The sequence below is a fragment of the Camelus dromedarius genome, chromosome 11, assembly GCF_036321535.1.
Source record: "Camelus dromedarius isolate mCamDro1 chromosome 11, mCamDro1.pat, whole genome shotgun sequence".
Lineage (NCBI taxonomy): Eukaryota > Metazoa > Chordata > Mammalia > Artiodactyla > Camelidae > Camelus > Camelus dromedarius.
The window spans coordinates 29,370,011-29,394,390 of NC_087446.1; the positions used below are offsets into that span (position 1 = coordinate 29,370,011).

Below are 24,380 nucleotides of genomic sequence, written 5' to 3' on the forward strand. Positions count from 1 at the left end.
GTGCCCAAACAGAGTTGAATACAATTACTGAAATGAATAACAGACTAGAAGGAATCAAGAATCGAATAAATGAAGCAGAAGAACAGATCAGTGAGCTGGAAGACAAGATTAGTGGAAATCACTACCATAGAACAGTAAAAAGAAAAAAAAGAAAAGAAATGAGGATGGTTTAAGAACTCTGGGACAACATGAAGCACACTAATATTCACATTATAGGGGTCCTAAAAAAGAAGACAGAGAGAAAGGACCTGAGAAAATATTTATGATAAAAACTCTAACGAAAGTGGTTATAGAGGGAACATATCTCAATATAATAAAAGCTATTTATGACAAACATACAGCCAGCATAATATTCAACAGTGAAAAGTTGAAAGCCTTCCCACTAAAATCTGGAACAAGACAAGGATGCCCAGTCTCACCACTTCTATTCAATATAGTACTGGAAGTCCTAGTCATAGCAATTAGACAAGGAAAAAAAATAATAAAAGGGATCCAAATTGGAAGAGACAAGGTAAAATTGTCATATATGCAGATGACATACTATATATAGAAAACTCCAAAGGCTCCATGCAAAAACTACTAGAGCTGATAAAAGAATTCAGCAAGGTAACAGGATATAAGATTAACATACAGAAATCAGTTGCATATCTTTACACTAACAATGAAATATCAGACAAGGAAAATAAACAATCCATTTTAAAATTGCATCCAAAAAAATAAAATACTTAGGAATAAACCTGACCAAGGAAAAGAAAGACTTATAAACAGAGAACTACAAAACACTGACTAAGAAAATTAAAGATGATTTAAAGAAATGGAAAGATATCCCATGTTCTTGGATTGGAAGAATTAATATTGTTAGAACGGCCATAGTACCCAAAGCAGTATACAAATTCAATGCAATCCCTATCAAATTGCCAATGACTTTTTTTTTTTTCAAACAGAGCTGGAACAAAAAAAATATTAAAATTTGTATAGAAACACAAAAAACCCTAAATAGCCAAAATAGTCTTGAAAAAGAACAGAGCTGGAAGAATCACACTGATTTCAGACTATACTACAGAGCAACAGTAATCAAAACAGTATGATACTGGCACACACACCCCCCCCCAATGGAACAGGATAGAAAGTCCAGAAATAAATGCATGCACTTATGGTCAGTTAATCTATGACAAACGAGGCAAGAATATACAATAGAGAAAAGACAGTCTCTTCAACAAGTGGTGCTGGGAAAACTGGACAGCTGCCTGTAAAAGACTGAAATTAGAACATTCCTTAACACCAAAATGGATTAAAGACTTAAATGTAAGACCAGATACTATAAAACTCCTAAAGGAAAACATAAGCAGAACACTCTTGGACATAAATCACAGCAATATTTTTTTCAAACCAGCTTCTAGAGTAATGGAAATAAAAACAAAAATAAACAAATAGGATCTAATAAACGTAAAAGCTTTTGTACAATTAAGGATACCACCAACAAAATGAAGACAAGCTACAGAGGGGAGAAAATATTTGCAAATGATATGACCAACAAAGGATTAATTTCCAAAATATGCAAACAGCTCATACAGCTTAATATCTAAAAAATAAGTAACCCAATCAAAAAATAGGGTGAAGATCTAAATAGACATTTCTCCAACGAAAACATCCAGATGGCCAACAAGCACATGAAAAGATGCTAAACGTCACTAATTGTTAGAGAAATGCAAATCAAAACTACAATGAGGTATCACCTCACACTGGTCAAAATAGCCATCATTAAAAAGTCCACAAATGATAAATGCTGGAGATGGTGTGAAGAAAAAGGAACCCTCCTACACTGTTGGTGGGAATGTAAATTTGTGCAGCCACTACGGAGGACAGTAGGGAGATTCCTTAAAAAACTAAAAATAGACTTGCCATATGATCCAGCAATCCTACTCCTACATATATATCCAGAGGAAAATTTAAATTAAAAAGACACATGCACCCCAGTGTTCACAGCAGCACTATTTACAATAGCCAAGACATGGAAACAACCCTAATGTCCATCAACATGACTGGATAAAGAAGATGTGAGATGTGGTATATATGTACAATGGAATAGTACTCAGCCATAAAAAATACTGCCATTTGCAGCAACATGGATGGACCTGGAGATTGTCATTCTTAGTAAGTCAGAAAGAGAAAGAAAAATACAATATGATATCACTTATATGTGGAATCCAAATAAACTTATCTACAAAACAGAAGACTCACAGACATAGAGAACAAGCTTACGGTTACCAGGGGGTAAAGGGGGTGGGAAGGGATAAACTGGGAACTCAAAATGTATACCTCTTGGGGAGTACTGGAAATATTAGCTATTTTGATTGTGGTAGTGGTTTTATTGGTATATACAGCTATCAAAATTCATCAAATTGTTCATCTGAAATATGTGTAGTTTACTGTACAGGAATCTTACCATAATAAAGGTGTTAAAAAAAATTAAGACACTTAAGACACACTCAGACCTATTCCACTGTCTTTTTTTTTTTTAATCCACAGTGATTCTTGTTTTTCCATAGTTAAGAACCACCACAACTGACTTCTTACATATGGGTAACTGAATAGAGCACAAAGGATTCCTAAGTCCTCAAACTGGCAACAATTTCTAAATAAAATAGGGGAAAGAATATTTTCTTAAAATATTAGGTGAGTCTCATTCATTAACTTTAAACAAAAATTGCCACCTTGTTAAAACTAAAGGAGAAATTTGCCTTGTAGCTAAGAACTATCACTTTCTCAAATTTCTTATTTTCTCTAATATTACCAGAAATAATAGCTGATTTCTCTTGTGGAGCTGATTCAGGGTGGGTTCACTTTAAAAATTGTTTGTATTAATTTTAGAAGAATTAGTGTACAAGTGCTGGGAGTGCAGAACAAAAAAGAGTTGCATGGAGATAAGGATGCAAGACTTCTGGTAAGGCTTACATATTAAGAGTGCTTTACACCCCAGCCTCATAACATAACAAATCAGATCTTAGCAAGAGCCTCAGCAGAAGTGAAAATTAGTAATAAGCATTCTACACAACTGCTTTCAATTAAAATTATTCTTGTTAAATCTGAAAATATTAAGGCTCTATAACCTTTGTGTCATATATACCCTCACATATGCTCTGTACTTATGTATTTCTCCATAAAAATTCATAGTTGGCAAGGGAAAAAATAAAATTCTATCAGAAGAGTGGACATCCACAGGGTGAATTACAATAAATAAAATTAATAGCTCTTACTTGATTAATTTCACTTTGGAGTTGTAACCCATGCTGTTCCTTTTCTTCTCTCTGTTGTTGTAGTTGTTTAAATTCTGCCTTAAGATGCTGGTACTTGGTCTCCACTTCTGACAGTTCTTCCTTGAGCTTTTGAGTAGCTTCTCCCTTTTCACCTAGTTCTGCCTGTATTCTCTGCAGAGAGGTTTCAGATGCAGATAACCTTGACTGAAGCTGTTGATAATCTAAGTCTTTCTGATGAAGGCTTGCTTGTATATTCTTTTTACTCACACATTCTTCATTGTGTTTCTCCTCTAACTGAGTATAGTCCAGTTCTTTCTTCTGCAACTTTTCAGTCAAGTCCTGAAATATCAATTTAACAATGTATTTCTTTTCCTAATACTTTCAATTATTCTAATTATTCAAACAATCTTTAGAGCAGTATCATTTCGTACTAAATGTTTTAGTCATTATTACAATATAAAAACAGTGAAAATATCCAACCAAGAATTAAATTATTACATACTAACTTATGATTTTATTATTGGTCCACTTGACTAAGCTCTTATTACTAGTGTAATAAGAACTACTAACAAAATTTTGACATAAAATGAAAACACTAAAATCTACTAACTAGACTCTTTAAGGTATGCAAAATATTTACATTCTCTCATTTGAGTTAAAAATTAAAACTACTCCTCTATCATCAAAAATTGTTTTACATAACAATATACTACAGCAATTCTGATTTTTGGCTTTACAGTTTCATAGTTGGTAAGAGTTTTAGCATAACAATACCATTCACTGCTGTAGTATGCCTGATTCTACTGATTCCTAGTTTTTGCTCTTCTTAACAAACACTATTTTTAAGAGTCACCAGTTTTAAGAGTAATTCAGAGTTCTTTCTAGGCATGTAAAAACAGTGATCTAAAAATTTCACTAACCTATCTCATGTTTTGTTATTTTACTCAGTACTATCAAGTATAAAGTATAAAAACTGACACCTCCAATCAAAGATCTGGATCAGTCAGCCTAATCAAATGTCAAAGTCTGGTCTTAGTGGAATTGTTACAATTAATATTGAACATTTTTAAGTCATCATATGTACACATAAGGTATGGATCAGAATTTTAACTCAATCCTGTAACAAAGATAGCCAGGATAAGAAGCCACGGTAAGCACCTGATGAGTCAATCATGGACATTTATAATGCTCACTTTTTATATGCAGTGTGCTAGAAGGGGATACTACAGATGTAGTGGAGGACTAGCAAAGCCTCTGACCTTTAAACAGACTAATCTAAATGAAACACACATATCAAAAAAAAAAAACTTTTCTAACAAAGTTGAAACATAATGCATAGGCAAAAATGGATTAATAGAAAAGCTGTGTTAAATTTCTTGAGTATATAGTCTTAAATAAAATGAGTAAAATTGAGTGGGACTAACTAGTAAGTTAAAAATCACATGAAAATAAACTTTTAACTTGGTAAAGTGGTGAAAGGAGTTAAGCAATAGGTATACATGATTCATGCTATCTGCTCTATACAAGAAGACATAAATAGATAAAGTCACAAAGGAACAAACAAGTTGCATGAGGGAAAATAACAAATGCTATTTATTACCTCAAGGGGAGTAATAAGTCTAGGTACCAAAGTGGGAAAGGCAGTAGTAATGATTCTTGAACACCCGTCTGAGAAGTTCGTTAATATAAATTACCAAGTAGGAATATACTATAGAAAAAGCAATGTCAGAAAGATGATATAAGTATATATATAACAAAGAGAAGATGGGAGACAAAGTAAAAAGAACAACCATAAATTCTGGGCAAAATTAGCAGAGATGTGTCCTGACCAACCAACAGAAACAGAAAAAAAGAGACAGAGGCAAAAGACTAGAGAAAAAAATAGTAATTTTGAGTCAATCTGTATATTAGGAAAATTCTTTTTTTATATAAACATTTGTGTCTTGTTAGTAACTCCACATATTTCTTGACATAATTTTATACTTTTAAGAAGATAACATTTATTTTAGAATTCGTAAGCTAAATCTATTCGTTGATCATTATAGATATCTTGTATCTTTTTGAAGAAAAGTCCAAGTTACTAAATTTTATGAATGCAACCACACTAATACTGAGAACCTGGGTGGGATATAATTTTTTTTAATGCTACTAAAATTAAGGCTAGTAATGAGGTAGTAAGTCTTCTTCCCCATAGGCTTAAAGTAACCAAGTAATCCCACTAGTTCTACACATAATCCCTCAGACAGCTCCGCTCTTTAAGAAGCAAAAAATACATAACAACCATTGACTGTTTAAAATTCACTTGCCTAAAAAATTAATCAAAATCTTCCTGCTTTACTGCACAGATGAGAGCTAATTAAATTTTAAAAGAACCTAAATCACTTACTTTCTTTTTAAAAGAAACTAATACACTCACATTATGTAATTTTTACATGCAAAAGGCTAACTGAATTTAGTATGACAAACTTTTCATTCTCATTATCATCTTCCCATAGAATCTGAAGCAAAAAGTATAGTGAAAACATGGTTTTTGAAGATTGATTTTTTAATGCAGTAGAATCCATTAAGGAAATCAATAATTGCACATTCTCGTCTCTATATCAATCCTTACAACAAAAAATGAGATAGACATTATCATCCCCATTGTATGGATGAAGAAGCTAAAGTCAAAAGCTTGATATGACTTGGCCAGGTGGCAGAGTCACGTATTATGATTATAAGTCCAATAAACTTTCCACAACACAATTCAGACACTCAGTGAGTCAATTCATGCTCCTCCAAACTTATACTATTCAAATTTAAAATATAAAATGAATGTTAAGATTGGTTTATAACAATTATCATTTGAGTAGGCAAAAGTCTTTCCTTCTGAATGTCCAGTCCTCTTTTGATTTCCTCACCAATTGTTCTTTCAACATATTTTCTTACAGAGACAATTTCCCTGTATTAGGCTCCATTATCCACTTGTTACTAGCCAGGTAATGAGAAGAAATGCAAAAAGAATGGTATTTTTTATAGCTTGAGAGCTTACAGAGTAGTTTCAGGGATCTCATTTGTTCCTCAAAACAGCTTTGTGAGAAAGAACAAGTTAACTATTTGTAGCTCTCCAACATCTTGTATTTTGTGCTCTTACATGTTCCCATGCCTTCTATAGATATATCTATCTCTAAAATGAAATGCCATTAACCCCTCTGCCACATGATATGCTCCTTAGCATCCCTAAAGACTAAGCTAAATAAAGTTGTCTTCTACAAACGCCTTTCCTGATTTACTAGTCAGTAAGATAGGAAAACATCCACCGTGGTCTTGATCCAACTCGGCATCACAACACTTCCAAATAAAAACAGTGACAACAAATATTCATTGAGGTGCTTTCTAAAAGCCAGACACTAGTCTAAGCACTTTAACATCTATTAATGTATTCAATACTCACATCAATCCTAAGAGGCAAATGGATATAACAGTACTTCTTAGCAGAAGAGGAAACACACTTTAAGAGGTTGTGTGTCACAACCAGTTAGTGGCAAAGCTGAGATTTAAACAGGCTTTTGACCACTGTACTATTCTGTTCATATCAGTATACCACTTGGCAACACAGTGATAATACACAGCAATACAACTACTTGCCACATCTGGCTCTTGCTCTGGCCTATGAGCACCTTAATACTGGGACCGTTGGAAAGTGGAGAGCAATGAAGAATGGAAAATGGATAAGAGGTGTAACCCAGAAAACAGTCAGTCTCTTACAGTGACCCATATTAATCACATTAGTAGCTTTAAATAAACATATGATTTTGTTCAGAATCATACAGAAATAGTTAAACTAAGCTGCAGAATTGTTCAAATGTCAGAATATGATTCTTATTAGAAACTAAGAAGGAGGCTCCCTCAATATTCCTCTCGTTTTTAAGTTTTCCAAGTCAGTAATTAAAAAAACACTGGCTTAATGCTGAGAACTTGACATTACCATAAAAGCAACTATTTTTCCCATTCATTATATTTTAAAATGTAATCTATCCACCCTGATGCTGCCTATGACCCACAAAAGCTGCCAAGGCATTTCATGTAATAGCCTTCAAAAGACCAAGCATAGAGATTTCCAAATTTACAACACTTGGATATCACCACTGTCAACAATTATGATTTATCAAGGACAAAGGGTGAGGAGTGGCGAGGGAGGCAGAAGGCAAAAATTCAAAAAAAAAAAAAAAAAGAGAGAGAGCGATAGATAGATGCACCTCTCTGCTTGCTCTTGCTCTAACTGGTGAGAAACATCCTAAGCAGGAAAACACTTTGAAAAAAAATTGTCAAGTATTACACTTCTGTAAAGATTATTAAGATTAGTAGAAAATCCTCTTATCCCCTAATAAAAAATTCCATTTTTACTACACTAAACCATCTTGATTCCCTGTAGTACTCATAAAATAGACAGAGTACTTCCTTTAACAGTGTGTGTGCACGTATGTAGGCATGTGTGAATATATATATATATATATATATATATATATATGATGTTTGTTTCATAAATATTAACGGTTTGATGTTTCAGAAATACATAACAAACTACACTGATCATAAACATCTGCTGCATGTACACATCTGGCCAACTTCCAAGAGGCAGGAGGTCAACTCTAATCTCAAAAGAAATTAAAAATCAAATTGAGGGACAAAGATAAAACTAAAGTGTATGTAGATGTTTTCTACATAGAGTTTGACAGGAGAAAAAAGGAGGGACAGGGAGGCAGGGAGGTTTTTATAAGCCATAAAAAGATTAAATTTTAAAAATCAGTCAGCACCAAGTGTTGATGGAGAAATAGAAAATGGTAAACTAGTATAATTACTTTGGAAAACAGTTTGGGATCACCTAGTAAATATGAGTATGTATGTAGCCAGTAGCCTAGCAATTTCACATGAGAGTACATAACAATTTAATTCCTGTACAAATGCATGAGATTTATGGTGAAAGTTCATAGCTGCAGTATTTGTAACAAGAAAAAAGAAAAACTGTGAAAAAATAGGAAGTATATATGGATCACTTTGGCTGCATACCGAAGAATAATATAATTGTCACATAGAAAAGCATTTATGCAATTGAGCTAGTTGCTTTTTTCCTTGAAACGCTATTTCAACTGGAAAGAATCACAGACGAACTATGATTATTCAGACTTGGGTAGGAAGAGAATCTGTCATGTCAAAGAATAGAAGTGATCCTGTTGGTTGCCAATGATAAAACTGAAGCTTCAAGATGAAGCTTAGAATTTTGGAAAACTTGTATCTACCACCACGAGCTTGACACTTCCTTATACTTAAAGCCTATACTGAGATTGATGGTGATATTGACAAATGTGACTTGTTTTATACTGTACAATGAACTGTTCAATATTTGGGAAATCTGCATAACTCAGTGAACCAGTATTTTTCACATGACTAATGCATTATGTTATAAAAATCATGCATAGGAAAGATCTATTCAAAAGGCAAGACAGAGGAATGAATTTCAGTGTTACAAAGTACAAAAACTGCACTGATATGGTTTCAGAATCTACACTGCAACTAACTTTTGAGAAACTATACCTTATCTAATTTCAGTACAATATCAAATAAAAATAGCTACAATTACCTGAAAAGGCTATTTAGTCCTCCCTTTTCCAACTACATCTGTGTAAAACTAAGTTTTCTATGCACACTTTAACCGTATCACAACAGATTAAATGTAAAAGCAGATAGAAGAATCCATCTGTCCTGTATTAGCTAGACATTAAAGAGGATTGAAAAAATGTAAACTACCACCACTATTTTTTATATTGGAAAATAGACATTTTTAATAAGAAATGGTATTTATGTTAATATTTAATGGTTACTGTTTTCTAAATAAAATAATGAACATATATTTTTAGTTTATTTTAATTTCTGACATAACTGTCCATAGATGCAACCAAAAAAATAAATAAATAAAAGCTCTTTGGGGTTCATGACACTTTTGAGAATATAAAGCAGTCTTGAGATCAAGAAGTTTGAGAAATACTGTGCAAGGGCACAAGCAACAAATCACCCCAAAACTTAGGAGCTGAAAATTTTATCTATTATCTCACACATTTTCTGAGGGTCAGGGAATTCAGAAACAGCTTAGCTGGATGGTTCCACCTCAAGGTCTCTCTTAGACTATAGTAAGCCATGGGCCAGAACTACAGTCTCTGAAAACTTGACAAGACTTGGAGGATGTGCTCCCAAGTTCATTCACCTGGCTGTGACAAGAAGCTTACTATTTACAACCAATTATTCTCATCTCTTTTTCCCTTCTACCATGCTACTTTCTGTCTTGATTTTTCCTTATTATATTTCATCAAAATACTAGGTTCAAGTTATTTAAAGCAAAGCCAACAAATTCACCATACCTTTGAGTAAAAAGATTTAATAACTCCCTATTATTCCACCAACAAAAAAGTAAAGACATGGGGGGAAAAAGTATTAATACCATGCCTGCCCTGCCTCCAAACTAAATATTATCTGTTGCTCATCTTTAAAGAAACAAAGTGGAAAATATTAACATTACAAAAAAATACAGAATAAGAACAAAGTTGGAGGTCTCACACTTCCTGATTTCAAAACTTATTGAAAGCTACAGTAGTCAAAACAATGTGGTACTGACATTTAAAAAGACATCTAAACCAACAGAATAAGAATAGAGAACCCAGAAATAAATACTCACACATGGTCAAATGATTTTCAATAAGGGTGCCAAGACCATTCAATAGAAAAAAGGACAGTCCTTTCAACAACTGGTGCTAGGAACACTAGATATCCAAATACAAAAGAAAGAAACTGAACCCTTACCTTATGCTGTAAAAAATTTTTCCAAAATGGATCAAAGATCTAAAACTACAAAACTATTAGAAGAAAACAGGTGAAAAGCTTCATGACAAAATTTGGCAATGATTTCTTGGATATGACACCAAAAACATGGCAAGAAAAGTAAAAACAGACAAATTGGATTAGATCTAAAACTTCTGTGCATCCAAGGTGCGATACTGTAAAATATACATTTGGTCCTGGTCCCCATTTCTGGAACTGGGCTCCTAAAACCCTAGGAATTTCCTATGTGATAAGAGCAATAAAGATATCCTTTGCTATTCATAACAAGCCCCCTTCAGCCACCTATGAGTTTTTATTAATGAGGTGATTCTTTAGAAAGCTCTAAGGATGGGGGCGGGTGCTAGGGGCACCAAACTTGAAGGAAGGGTTGAACTTTTAGCCCTACCCGCTCCCCAGGGAGAGAAGAGGGGGCTAAAGGTTGATTTAATCACCAATGGTCAGTGATTTGATCATCTGTGCCTATGTAAAGAAGGAAAGAAATTTGAGGGATTTCAGGCTGATGAACGTGTGGAGAGCTCCCAGAGAAAGCATGGAAGCTTCATGTACTTTCCCACGTATCTTGCCCTATGCATCTCTTCCATCTGGCTGTTCTTGAGTTATAGTCATTTATAACAAACCAGTCATGTAATAAGTAAAATGTTTTCCCAAGTTCTGTGAGTCACTCTAGCAAATTAATTGAACCAGAGGCAGAGGCCTGGGAACCTCCCATTTATAGCCAGTTGCTCAGAAGTACAAGTAACAAGATGGACTTTGAACTGGTGTCTGAATTGGGGTGTGGGGAAGGTACGGGTGTTCAGGCACAGTCTGGTGGGACTGCACCCTTAATCTGATGCCAGCTTCAGGTAAATAGTGTAAGAATTGAGTTAAACTGTCGGACACCCAGCTGGTGTCGCAGAATTGTTGATATACAGAACACCCACACATCTGATGTCAGATATGAAGTTATAGTACAGTACTGAGAGTAGAGGAGACACACAGGAGTGTTTTTCTTTTACAAAAAGACACAATGAATAGAGTGAAAAGGCAACCTAAAGAATGAGAGAAAATATTTGCAAAATCATGTATCCAATAAGGGATTAATATCGAAAGCATATAAAGGACTCCTACAACTCAACAAAAACACAAACAACCCAACTAAAATTATATGGCCAACAAGCATATGAAAAGATGCTCTTCAACCTAATCACTAGGGAAATGCAAATCAACCATGATGAGATACCACCTTAACACTCATTAAGGTGGCTACTATAAAAAAAACAAAAACAAAAATAAACACAGAAAATAACAAATTTTGGCAAGGATATGGAGAAACTGTTGAATCCTTGTACACTGTTGATAGGAATTTAAAAGGATACAGCCACTATAGAAAACAGTACGGTGAAGTCCTCAAAAAATTGAAAACAATTACCATCTGATCCAGCAATTCCACTTCTGGGTATATACCCGAAAGAACTGAAAGCAGGGTCTCAAACAGATATTTGTATACCCGTGTTCAAAGCAGCGCTATTCACAATAGCCCAAAGAAGGAAGCAATCCAAGTATCCATCAACAGATGAATAGATAATATGATAACACACGTACATGTAATATTATTTATCCTTAAAAAGGTAGGAGAATCTGACACAGGCTACAACATGGATGAACCTTGAGGACATTATCCCATGTGAACTAAACCAGGCACAAAAAGACAAATACTGTGATTCCACTCATATGAGTTACTTAGAATAGTAAATTCATAGATATAGAAAGTAAAAAAGGTTTGGGTCAGGGGAGACAGTGAATGGGGAATTGTTTAATACTGTTTAATGAGTATAGTTTTAGTTTTCCAAGATGAAAAGAGTTCTGGAGACAGGTTGCGTAACAGTGTGAATGTACGTAACGTTAAAAAACAAAAAACAAAAAAATTAACTCACACTGTACTGTGCCAATATATAAATAACATACACAAGATTAAAATTTAAGATATATAAAATCACTTCCCCATTATATATAGTTTTTAAATTCTCACCTGATTTTTTTGTGTTAATTCATTAACTGAACTTTTAAGTTTCTGTAGTTCCTGCACATAGACAGCAACTTCCTGGGGGCCTTTGGCAAGTTCACTTCTCAGCTGGCTTACTGTTGCCTAAAAAGAAAAAAAAAAAAAAAGAAAAAATTAGAGCAAACTAAAATGAAAAAGGAAATGAAAGCATCCAGAGGTTTTAAGATTCCATAGATTTTTGTCGTTGTTGTTAAATTGAAATAATTATTAGAAATTTCAACTTGGTTCTTTATCTTACCACCCTCTACTGCCACCCCACAACTTCTTTGACTGAAAATTAATTTTTAAAATTTATCCAAAATGAACAACTTTATTTAATAATACAGGAAGTGAAAAGTTGACATCCTATTTTATGTGTCTGAAGTAAGCACCAAACTGCAAACTTGAATTTACTGGCTTTAAATTCTATACTTTAATCCTGAATTTAAAAAGGATATGCAAGTCATGCCTGTATTTTCTCCCAACTTCTATAGCATAGCCTTTTCTTTTTACTTCAAAATCACGTTAAATGCAAACAGCCAACACAGAAACACCTTTAAAGGTGGTGAATCATCTTTTTCACTGTAATTGAAAGTATTTGTCTATAGAAGTTATCAAACAAATTATATGTAGTTTCACTAACCTGGATCACACTATGATCATGGATAATAGCTGGACATGAATTTGCTTTAATACATTTTAACATTTTTAAATAAAATTAATGTCTATTATTGAAACAATGATTTGATCATTTAGTAAATAATATAAGAGGAAGATAAGCAAAGATCTTGGAAATACAAACTTTCTATACATGAAAGTTTTAACCACTACAGAGACTAAGTACTGTTTTTAAAGTATGGTTTCCTACAACTGAAAAGAACTTTATATTTCTAATTCATTGTTTACATTATTAGTAAATAAACTTTATAATATGAATATGGTAAACTTTTTAAAAAATTTTAACAAATACATCAGCAGTTACTATATTATATATTACAAATGAGTACTTTCATCTTCAAGGGGGAAACCTTAGAAGGCTACTAATTTATTATAAAAATAATGCCAAAAGATCTTTTGCTATTTCTTTTGGAAACCCTTCCAGAATGCATGGCACCTTTTTTCTTTTTAAAGATTCTCACTAGTGACAAAACCAAATCCACTATAAATGGATGAATATATAAGTTTTAGAAACAAACTAGTAAACAAGGTAGGTGAACTGAATGATCAAACACTTGGGTTTATCTTATTTAATAACCATAAATTAATGAAACTAGTTTTCTGAGTGTTTTCCCAACTGGTTTAAAGTCAACTAAAAGAGGTTTGAAAATGTTTTGGGGAATGGCAGCATGTCTGAGATATGTTCATGGCCTTACCTTTTATGGAAAATATATGTATAAAAATATTTATATCATATATTTCAAAAAAGGGAATGTTTAAATATTCATGTCTTTTTAACTGTGTTCAATTTAAAAGTATATCCTAACACCTTCTGTCTTAAAATGGTCATGTATCCTTCACATGGTTATAGGTATTAAGAGTTTACTTCAAATTGCTATATCTAACAACTCTGAATCTCAGAATCATTTTCTATTAGCAACACTATGGATATTAATAAAAACATTAAAACAATCTGGCTATTTTAAATTACTATGTTTTAATCATGTAACACAAATGCCTACTTATCACACAAGAAAAGAAATTATATTTAAATCCCTACTTGTAAATATCCTATCAAAGGAATGACTAGAGTATCTCGCACATAATAAACAGAAATAATAAACAGTATGTACTAAAGTGCAAATTTTGAGTATATTTCATTAAAATACCCTGATTCCACTTTAAAGTCTGTAAGATGTAACATGTCTATCTTGCTGATAAATTCCAACATGCAGAAGAAACTAAACAAAGAAAACATATCCCAATTTTGTTATTTTTATAGCTTTTAGATATGTTCTTATACATAATTTTGTAATGTATCCTTTGTACACTAAATATGTATTTTTTTAAATTATAATTCATATTTTTAAAAATATAAAAGCAAGAATTTTTTTAAATTTAATTTACTCAAAGAGGGAAAAAAGAAAGATGTGGGAAGAGTATATACCTAAAGGTACATTTTAGTTGTGGGGAAGAGGAGAAACGGGAGTGAATTACAGGAAACTTTCACTTTCTCCACTGCACAATATGAGTCATTTTAATTTTTTACAATGATCATGTATTATGTTTCTAGTTAAGAAAAAATACAGATTGAAGAAAGACAAAATTTTCAAAGAAAATAAATATATTCACTATTTAGTTATCACTATGGTGAAATTCAAACAAAGAAGATTTAAGCCACACTGACACTCCTTACTAGTTAACAGGCGAAGCTCATCTGTGCCCGGAGGCTGTAACACTTGCATTCCCTCTTCCTGGGGATGCTGCTCCCAGTTACTCACCATACTATTTGCTTACTTCATTCTTTCCCATGTAACCTTGGTGAGGATATCTTCCTTGATCATTCTAAAACTGTCTCATATTACTGCCAGCCCCACTACTGCCTGTATCTTGCTTTGTTTTTCTTTATAGCACTTTGCATGAACCGACTTTCTATCATGATTTGGTTTACTTACATATTATTTGGCTAAAGGAAGATAAGCTTTATGAGAGCAGGCACTCTGTTTAATTCACTCTTGTACTCCCCACACCTAAAATAGTTGCCGGCACTCAGGCATTCAAAAAATACTCACTAAAGGGATGAGTGACTCTATATCCTAGAAGTTAACAAATATTTGTTCCCATGAAAACAGTATATAAGATCCTATAAAATAGCCTGCATTCCCTTGAAGCCATGTTATTGAATTTAACATCAAATTTTACTAGAAAACTATAAATTACAAAAGAATTAAAGAATGATATTTCAAGCAAACATCCTGCTAGTGCTTTAGGATTATAATTATTGTCCTCAAATTCTACTACTCTTAGCAAATAATTATTTTAAAGATGGTTAAAAGTTTGCTTGGTTAATAAAACAAAAATGAGTATATCTTTGAAGTTCTGATATTGCCTTGAAACACAAAATTTGCCATACGATGAAAGAAGATGCTATATTAGAAGTATTACTATTATTAAAAGCCTTCCAAAAACACATTACCTCAAGTTTAAGCATCTCCATTAGAAAGCAGAAAAAAAAAAAAAAATGATGGATGAAAGGTGGAAGACAAGACTGACAAAAGTACACATTGAACACACGATAAAAAGTCCAAACACACTACTAATCTCTGATCTACGCAGCGCTCGACTGTTTAAAAGATATTCAAATGCTCTTTCATAACTATGCATGAGTGTAATATTACTTATTTCGTATCTTTTTAAACTTTTTAGCTTTAAAAATTAGGACTCAAATGAGTATGTTTGGAATAGAAATAAAATTTTTAAAGAATCATTTCATTAAAGACCACACCAAATAAGCTGATTACCATTTTGATATTTTCAAAAATGCAGATTTTTGGAAATAATACTTTTATTAACCTTTAAAGCCTTAATTTCTGATCTAAAGAATAGCTAATTATTTATAAAGCCCTTTTAAATGCTTTAAAATGAGTTATTTTTCTATATGCCTTTTAAAATATCTGGACCAAAAAAATGAACTGTCTACAAATGCATAAGGTATATTTTCAATGACAGTAATGGAACATATTTAACAATGTACACCAGATTATATATCTTCAGCCTAAACTAGAAATACCAAATAAACCACTGCATTTTTCACTTCTTTAATTCTTTTAATGTGTTTTGTTTCTGATGTCAATATTTAGGTTCAGTTAAAGCAGTAATATAAAAAATAAAAATTTTTTCTATTAAGTTCCTTCAGTGCTATAATTTATTAGCATGTTTAACTGAGAATAAATAGAATGGAATTTTAATAAATTAATAAAATACATGTCATATATTTAAAGAGTAAGCAGAAGCTAAAAGAGTTATAAACAAATAAATGAGATGGAAGATTAAGACGGTAATTTTTTTCATATGGAAATGGTATGAGACACAACTCAAAGGTATTTTAAGCTATATTCAATACAATATGTCAAAATTTAAAAAGTAATAATAATAAGTATTAAGTAAAGATTAATAGCACAAATTTACTTACAAGGCAATCATCAGATCACCTAAAATGGGAGATAACATGATACAAAAAGAACACGGGCTTTGTATACAACCTGGGATCTAATGCTACCTTCTTTATATTAGGTACATGGCCTTGAATGAGTTATTTAACTTCAATGAGCCCAAATTCCCTACACATAAAACAAACTTAGTACTTAACTTACATGGTTAAAACAAACTTAGTACTTAACTTACAGGGATAAAAGAAACAAATGAAACCACATATTTAAAGTGCCTAGCATAGTGTCCAAAACCTAAGTGCTCAAAAAGAGTTTGTTTCTAATAACAATATACTGCTCTGACTCTCAAGCTACCATTTCCTAAAGCTATTCAAAATATTTCAGCATAATCTGAGGTCTTGATCACTACATATTTATTAACTGAACAGGGAGTAAATAGTATCCTTGTTTTATTAAAAATATGATGAAATATTAAATCAACAATTACTCAGAAATAACAAATCCCTGTATTTTAAAATTTATTTCAAAACACTTGGAAAGATACATTTTAGGAAAACTTAAAAGAAATTAAAATGTGAAGAATGGATTTCTAAGCCACTTTTCTTCTTTCTCAGAAATATCTTTTCTAGAGAAAAAAATAAATCATTGTTTCCAAACAGACACAGATCCAGAGACATAAAAAACAAACTTATGATTACCAAGGGGTATAAATTGAGATTTCGAGATTTGCAGATACTAACTACTACATATAAAATAGATAAACAAATATATACTGTGTAACACAGGGAACTATATTCAGTATCTTATAGTAACCTATAATGAAAAATATGAAAAGGAGTATGTATGTGTACGACTGAACATCATGCCAGACTTTGACACCACACTGTAAACTGACTATACTTCAAAAAAAAAAAAATTAAATTAAAACAAATCATTGTTTCATCACCCATGTTGACAGGTGGACAATGTGGGAAGATACTAAATCCTTTCACCTCAAATCTTTTATATCTAGTTAAAACTTTCTCATCTCTAATGACCTATTCTCATTATATATAAACGTATTTTAATCTACATGAATAAAAACAAATTTATAAAAATCCTCCATATTAAACTTAGAGTAATTCTTTTGGGGGGGGTAATTAGGTTTATTTTTTTATTTAAATGGAGGGCCTAAGGATTGAACCCAGGATCTTAGGCATGCTAAGCATGCACTCTACCACTGAACTACACCATCCCATATAGAGTAATCCTTGAGTAAAATATTACTTAGATATATTTTCCCACATATATTTTTCCCAAAATATGTAAGTTTATTCTCTTTGGTCAAACTCTACTTATATAAGATGTATATGTATAACTCCATAATTGTCAGTTGGAAAAGGTCAAAGAGGATTGCACATTAAAATAGATGTATTCTAAAACTACCATTACTGTGATTCAATTTTAGTCACCCTATTACACTTATTTTGAAATTTCAAATAATATTAAAGGAATTTTTTAATCAAAAGAGTGTAACTTTTTTTTTTACTAGTATTTGAAAAATACTAGTAATCAGGCAGATTTAATTAGAAGTAATTCTTATTGAACCACAGAAATAAATGGCTAGATTCACCTAGGTTCAAGTATTTCTACTTTAGCATTGTTTGAATCAGGCTTTTCCTCATGAGATTCTTTGATTCAGACTCTCCTTAATTATACATTGGGAGCTTTCATCTGGCTTTGATAAATTCATGAACTCCCTGAAATTGTTTGAAAAGTTGTGAGATTAAATGTCACTGGGCTACAAAGATCACTTTTGGGAAATCTACACCTGAGGTTCATGAAGTCTGAAGTGTTAAGCATCATAAATTCTCACATGCCTATATGTGTTATACCATAAACTTTTACCATTCCCCCATTGATAAGATATAGGAGGAAGTAAACTAAAGAGTGACATACGTTATCTATAATATTTATACTTCATTGGCTTATTAATATGTTACCAATTATGAATAGAGTGGCTTTTAGATCACAAGCTGAAAAACTCTAAGAGATGCAAATTAAAATATCACTACAACTTAACTTTTTAAACTGAAAACATGAAAAACAAACATCCACATCACATAAGGGAGCTTAAGAACTGCATATAGTAGTAGTTATAATAAAATATCTCCTATAATACAGTAAAAAAAGAACAAAGGCTAGCATTTTTAAGAGAAATATTTACTACATATCCCAGAGCTTGTCATATACTGACATAATTACATAAGGGATTTACAGGCCAAAGTCATGTGAGCAACAGAAGAAACTGAGAATGTTTATCTTGGAAGACAGAAAACTCAGAGTAAATATGAATAGTCTTCAAATATTTCATGTGGAAAAAAAGAACAATTTATTCTGTGTAATTGCTGAAAACTGAACCTGTGCATGCAAATTACAGGGAAACAAATGTCAACTCAATGGATTGGTTGACTTATGAAGAAATGTATCACCCAGCAAGAGTTGTAGATCACTTATCAGAGATGCTATAAAGGGGATTGTTGGATGCAGTGTTAGACTAGATGATTTTTAAGACTTCTTTCAACCACATAATTCAATAATTGATAAAAAAAAAAACAAGTCTACTAGAAAATAAGACTTTCTTGAATATTTTTTTCTAAATATTGGTAATACAATTGAAGAAAATTAAATCACACTTCCTTTACCCAAACTGAATTTAGGTAAATTCAATTAAAACTTATTAACTAGCCTGGAGCAAATTTAACTTTAAATATCATTTCTCCACAATATACCATTTGTTAAATAGAATAATACTCTTTAATGCAAACAATCGTCTCTAAGTTTCTAGCTTCATAAAACAAAAATAAAAAATACTATCAAACCATACTGACTATATACAAATATTACTCAGACCAAATGAAAGAAAGGCAAATACTGTTTGATAGGTCTTCAGAAAAAAATCTCAAATCCTGGCTTTACTCAACAGTATACACTAAACAAGTTAACAATAATCTCATTTAAGTGCAGTGAACTTCATTACCTCTGAGTTAGCATACTCTGTTTGTAACTTTTTGCATTCATCTTTGAGTTTTTCAGATTCTTTCTCACGTTCCAAGGTCATGTTATCCATTAGCGTTTGAACTTGGACCAGTTCTTTCTTTAGCACAGCAACATCTTCTATACCAGGTCTCTGAAGCTATGAAGCAACACATTTCCATTTCAATTAAAAATTACAGTGAAACTAAAATAACATATTTTTAAAATAATTTTACTACAAAGAAATCAAAATAAAAATAATCTTTAATGTCAATTATTAGATTCCGAACATCAAACACTAATGTCTTCCCTTCAACAGTCCTCTCCTTTTCCCGCTCTGTCTCATATTTAATAGTATTACCACTCAACGCGCAAACTAGCAAATTCACAGTTGTCCTCAGTGCTTTAATTGCTTTCCTTTCCTTTGCAAAGTACACTCACTGGTAATAACAATCACTTGATAAATGCTAAATTCTTTCATTTTCTATCTTAGGAAACTGGTAATAAAATGAAGGAGGAGCAAATATAAGCATAATTAGAGTCTGCTGCAGGTTCAATATAGTTGATTCATTTATTCATATATCTATTAAGTACTAAATAAAGGACAGGAAGGAGGCAAGAACAGATCCCAGGTTGTTAAGCCTGGGGAGAGTGCTGAAAATGGGTAGTACCAGTGACAGAAATATAGTTATGGAGGAAATATGATGACTTGATGTTACACTTGTCCAATCTGAAATCGAAGCTAGAAATGCAATCAGAAGTATCCTAAAAGTAGGTGGATTTATAAAACAAAGTTCAAAGGATGGTAAGATCAGAGATGCAGATATGAAAACTACTAAGTAAGACAGATAATATTAAGACAGAAACAATAAGAATGTTAACATCATAAATTATGTATTGTAAACTTCAATTTTTACTTTAAAAATCATATATGTAGGTGGTAAAACTATGGAGAATTTATTTCCATTTTACTCAAGCTATATTTCTAAAAAATTTCATCAGAGTACATATTTTATTTTTCAATTTCAAATAAGGTTTATAGTCTAATAATGGTTTCTAAATTACCAGTTCAGTCTTCAGATCTTGAATTACAGTCGCCTCTTTATTTAATTGGTCTGTCAGATGTGTCACTTTTTGTTCAGCAGCTTCTCGAAGACTCTTTTCTTCATCATATTTTGACTTTATATCTAATTAAGGATAGTTATATAAATATTAGTTTCATGACATTAACTTTAGAGAAGAACAGTTTTATAAATTATATTCCAGTACATAGCTATATCTATATCTATATATATAAATATCACTCTAATTCAAATTCACATTCCTTAGATAACTATATACAATAAAATTGTGCTTCTAATTACATTAAATGATAAATTTAAAGTGATCAAATGTCTTTGTCTACGTAAATTCCACACACTAAATTACTAATTAGCATTTTAATGTATACTTAATCATACATAATTTTACCCAAAAGCATGTACTTGAAAAAATTATATGTAATTGATAGCATAAACAAATACTAACTCTATATTATTTAACTTCTTCAAAATGTTACTTGTTAATCTTTAAGCATACCCCAAAAGAAAATTCATCTTCTGTAAAGTGAGTCTTTTGAAAGGCAGAGATGAGAGGACAAATGAAATAATTTATAGAGCACTCTGTTATCATTATAGCAACTCTCTTACCATTAAATTCCATTAATCATCACCATATTAAGTCTAACAAATGCTTTATCACACTAAAATACGATGTTTATTTCTCAAACATACAATGGTAAAAAGGTAATGAGACTGATTTATTGGCTAAAAAAAATTCTGATTCATTTTACCTGCAATTTCAGTGGCAAGTTGGGCTGCTTTCTGTTCAAATAAGTCTTTCATTTGCTTAATATTAAAATTTTCTGTTTGAGCTTCTTCTAATTGTCGTTCCAAAGACTGTAGTTCTACAAAAAAGTACAGTAGCTATTGAAACACAATATTAATTACATTTCCTAAATTGTTATTACTTATATTTAAATCATTGTAGTAATTAAAGACAATCAGCATGAGTCTACTATCCAATTACAAGCAGAGTATCTTCACATTTCAAGAATTAAGCATATGTTTCATTTAAGGTCAAAGTCATAATTTACAAACATATAAAACAAATGAAAGGAATATTCAGCATCACACCCAAATGACATAAATGTTTGTTTAAAGATCATTTTGATTTCATATTTCAGTTATTGTCCTAAATCTGTCAACTGACCAAAAAGGAATACATTCTCTCCTCTGATAAAATGTACTATAATATAAAATGTAATTAGAAATGTTTTAAGAACAATCAAGGCCTTATGTAAAATAATCAACTAAAATATGCAGTAAACTTCTACTATTTCATTCTAACAAAGAAAAGAGATATCAGAGGGACATTAAATACAACAGCTAACCTCAAAATATAATTCCGATTAATTCATTGAGCATTTCTCCAGTTAAAGTCCATTACAAAGATGCTAGTTTCATCTTTCCTTCATTTCAAGAGAAAAAGAGTGCATCTCTTTAATATAGATTTAAATTTTCACTAAACAACCATATTAATGTAATATTCCAGAAGTTTGTTTATAACTTCAGAATATAATGATCTAAGCAGACACTAAGATTTTCGTTAACTGATTAAATTATGAAGTTCACAGGCAACAAACATGCTGCTCAGCCTAGAATATGACTGTTAATCTTCATTGTTTTAGAGCCATGAAGTATCCACAAAACAAAATTCATGTAGCAGACATCAGAGAAAAAGAAATAAAAAAGAATGAGAAAGACGAAAAATAAAAATGGAAAAAACAATAGCTTCAAGTAAAGTTACCTGCTGGTGAATCAGCTACTAATCCATCAGGTTTAGACTCCTCAATGAAAACAAAAGACAAATGCATTAAAAGGAAAAGAAAATGCTGTTACAATTGCCAATGTGAAAAAAAAAATCTCTGAAAGCCACAATCTGTCAGGTAAGTAGCAAGATTTTGACGAAAATTAAATTTTGGCCTGCTTACATTCTTCAAGATCACTAAGGTAACACTAAGCAGACTGGCATAATGATCTAAATACAGCTCAGTTCCTCTAAGACTTTTTGTATGTTAACATATTATTAGATTTTTAGGTCTTGCAATAGATGGCATCTTAAATTCCATAAATCCAATAACAAATAAATAATATAAATTATTACAATTATAAATATAGATTCTAAAGCAAATACTCAAGTTAGCAGGTAAGATTCAGTCCTATAATATTTGAAAATTTTCATAAGCTAAAATAGGCCATGAAGCAATCACTACTAAAAAATGGCTTTAAAAACATAAATTTTTAATTCAGGATCATAAACTGTCTTTAAAAGAAGCAGAAATAAAGAATATATTCCATAAGATTTAATTTACCACATGCATTAGGAATAAAATAATATACCACCTGGTCATTATTTCCATATTCTAAAAATTATATATATCTAGAAGAGTTTAATAAGGCTTCTCACAGTGTATCTGACTTTTTATTTTCCTACATTGATTTAAGCATATTGACTATTAATAATCATCAATATTTAAAATACACTTTCCCCAATGGTAAATTTCTTATTAAGACAATTGCACTGTGGAAGATGTATTTAATGTATTAAATGTAAAACAGTTATCTCAAATGTGAAAACAATTTCCTCTGTGTTTTCAGATACAGAAAACAATATAGCCCATTTCTGATTGTTAATAACATCTACATAAAACATGAGTAAGTAAACTATAAGTATTTTAGATTACTAAAAACCTCTTTAATGTATCCTCAATTACAGAAGCTGAATAGTAATAAGACTGATATCTTTTTATCCATTTGTTTTTCTTCTCTAGTCCAAATGACGATTTTTGATGAAAAGATAAAAAAGGCAAAAAGACTAAGAGTCACAATGTGCTAAGATAATGTGCAAAAGGATTATTAATTCCTTTATGAAAATATTAAAGCTACTGTTAAAGGGTATCCACTTTATTCTTATAAATGAAAACTATATATGCATTAGGTAAAATTATTCTAGGATTCTTTATGTAATTTTCGTATAAAAGTCAAGATAATTTTAGTGTAAAACTCGTAATTGGATTAAGACATTTCCTTAGAAAATATATTAAACTATAAAGATTATGAAATATATATATATTTATATATATAGAATCTAGGATATCAAACGAAATCACTAAAAATAACCACTTCTGTTACCACAGTGACTTTTCTTTTCCTCATGTATTTTTTTTTTGTAAAGTTGTATAGCATTATGTATCTGTGTGTGTACAAGGACACATAAAAATTTTTATTAAGTTTTTTAAAATCTAACATTAATACAAGAGTTTTCCCATGCTTTCAAACGATCTCCACTAATATAAACTATCCGCAGTTAATAGTTCTTTCCCTACTAACAGACATTTTAGTGATTTCCAATTTGTCACAAATTCTTTGAAGAGTTTCACTGTTGTTTGAACTTATTTATACTTTTTAAACATTTAGATATATTGTCAGAAAATAAGAATAATGTAGCCTGATATAAAAAAAAAACAACACATGGGTAAATGATTCTTAGTGGAACACCTTTAAAGAGTTATATCTTAGATTCCCATATTTTGGTTATATTCATTTGCATTCATTAATATTAAAACGGGTATACATGCAGGATATTAAACACATAGAAACAAATTAGGAAGTTATTCATATCAGGCCACCTGCTTACAAAAAAATATTATGCTTAATTTTCAACAATGAAAATAAACAACTAAAAACACACTTCAAGTATTTAAAAGCAATTACTTGCTGCTGTAGCCCTTGAAACTTTTCTAATTCTTTCTTTAATTCTTCTGAGTACCATTTTTCTTCCTAAAGGAAAAAAATGCCTTTTAATTAGTAAATTTTAAGACTTTTTTATCTGAAACATTGAAAATAAACACGTAAAATCATTTTTATTCTTACCTTAAGTGAAGCTTGTAGGTCTTGGACCTCTTGTCTAAGTAGTGTTATGTCATCTCTAAACATACATTGGGAAAAACAGGAATTAATAGTTAATGTTCTTTAACAAGTCATGGCTAGTGACTGTATATTAGTATTC

At 31.3% G+C, this 24,380-nt stretch overlaps 1 protein-coding gene across 10 annotated transcripts in view; it reads right to left on the reverse strand.

Moving 5' to 3' along the window:
- EEA1 (early endosome antigen 1) overlaps positions 1 to 24,380 on the reverse strand; it is a 454,873-nt gene that overhangs the window by 42,006 nt on the left and 388,487 nt on the right. For all 10 annotated transcript variants that reach the window (XR_010383157.1, XM_064491578.1, XM_064491581.1 and 7 more), the window contains 8 exons: positions 24,245 to 24,299; positions 24,086 to 24,151; positions 22,119 to 22,158; positions 21,103 to 21,216; positions 20,337 to 20,458; positions 19,276 to 19,431; positions 12,139 to 12,255; positions 3,258 to 3,596 (listed from right to left, as the gene is read on the reverse strand). Coding sequence is in view for 9 of the 10 variants with exons in the window: in XM_064491578.1 (XP_064347648.1) it covers positions 3,258 to 3,596; positions 12,139 to 12,255; positions 19,276 to 19,431; positions 20,337 to 20,458; positions 21,103 to 21,216; positions 22,119 to 22,158; positions 24,086 to 24,151; positions 24,245 to 24,299 (1,009 nt within the window). In the remaining variant the exon portion in view is untranslated. The remainder of the gene's footprint in view (positions 1 to 3,257; positions 3,597 to 12,138; positions 12,256 to 19,275; positions 19,432 to 20,336; positions 20,459 to 21,102; positions 21,217 to 22,118; positions 22,159 to 24,085; positions 24,152 to 24,244; positions 24,300 to 24,380) is intronic.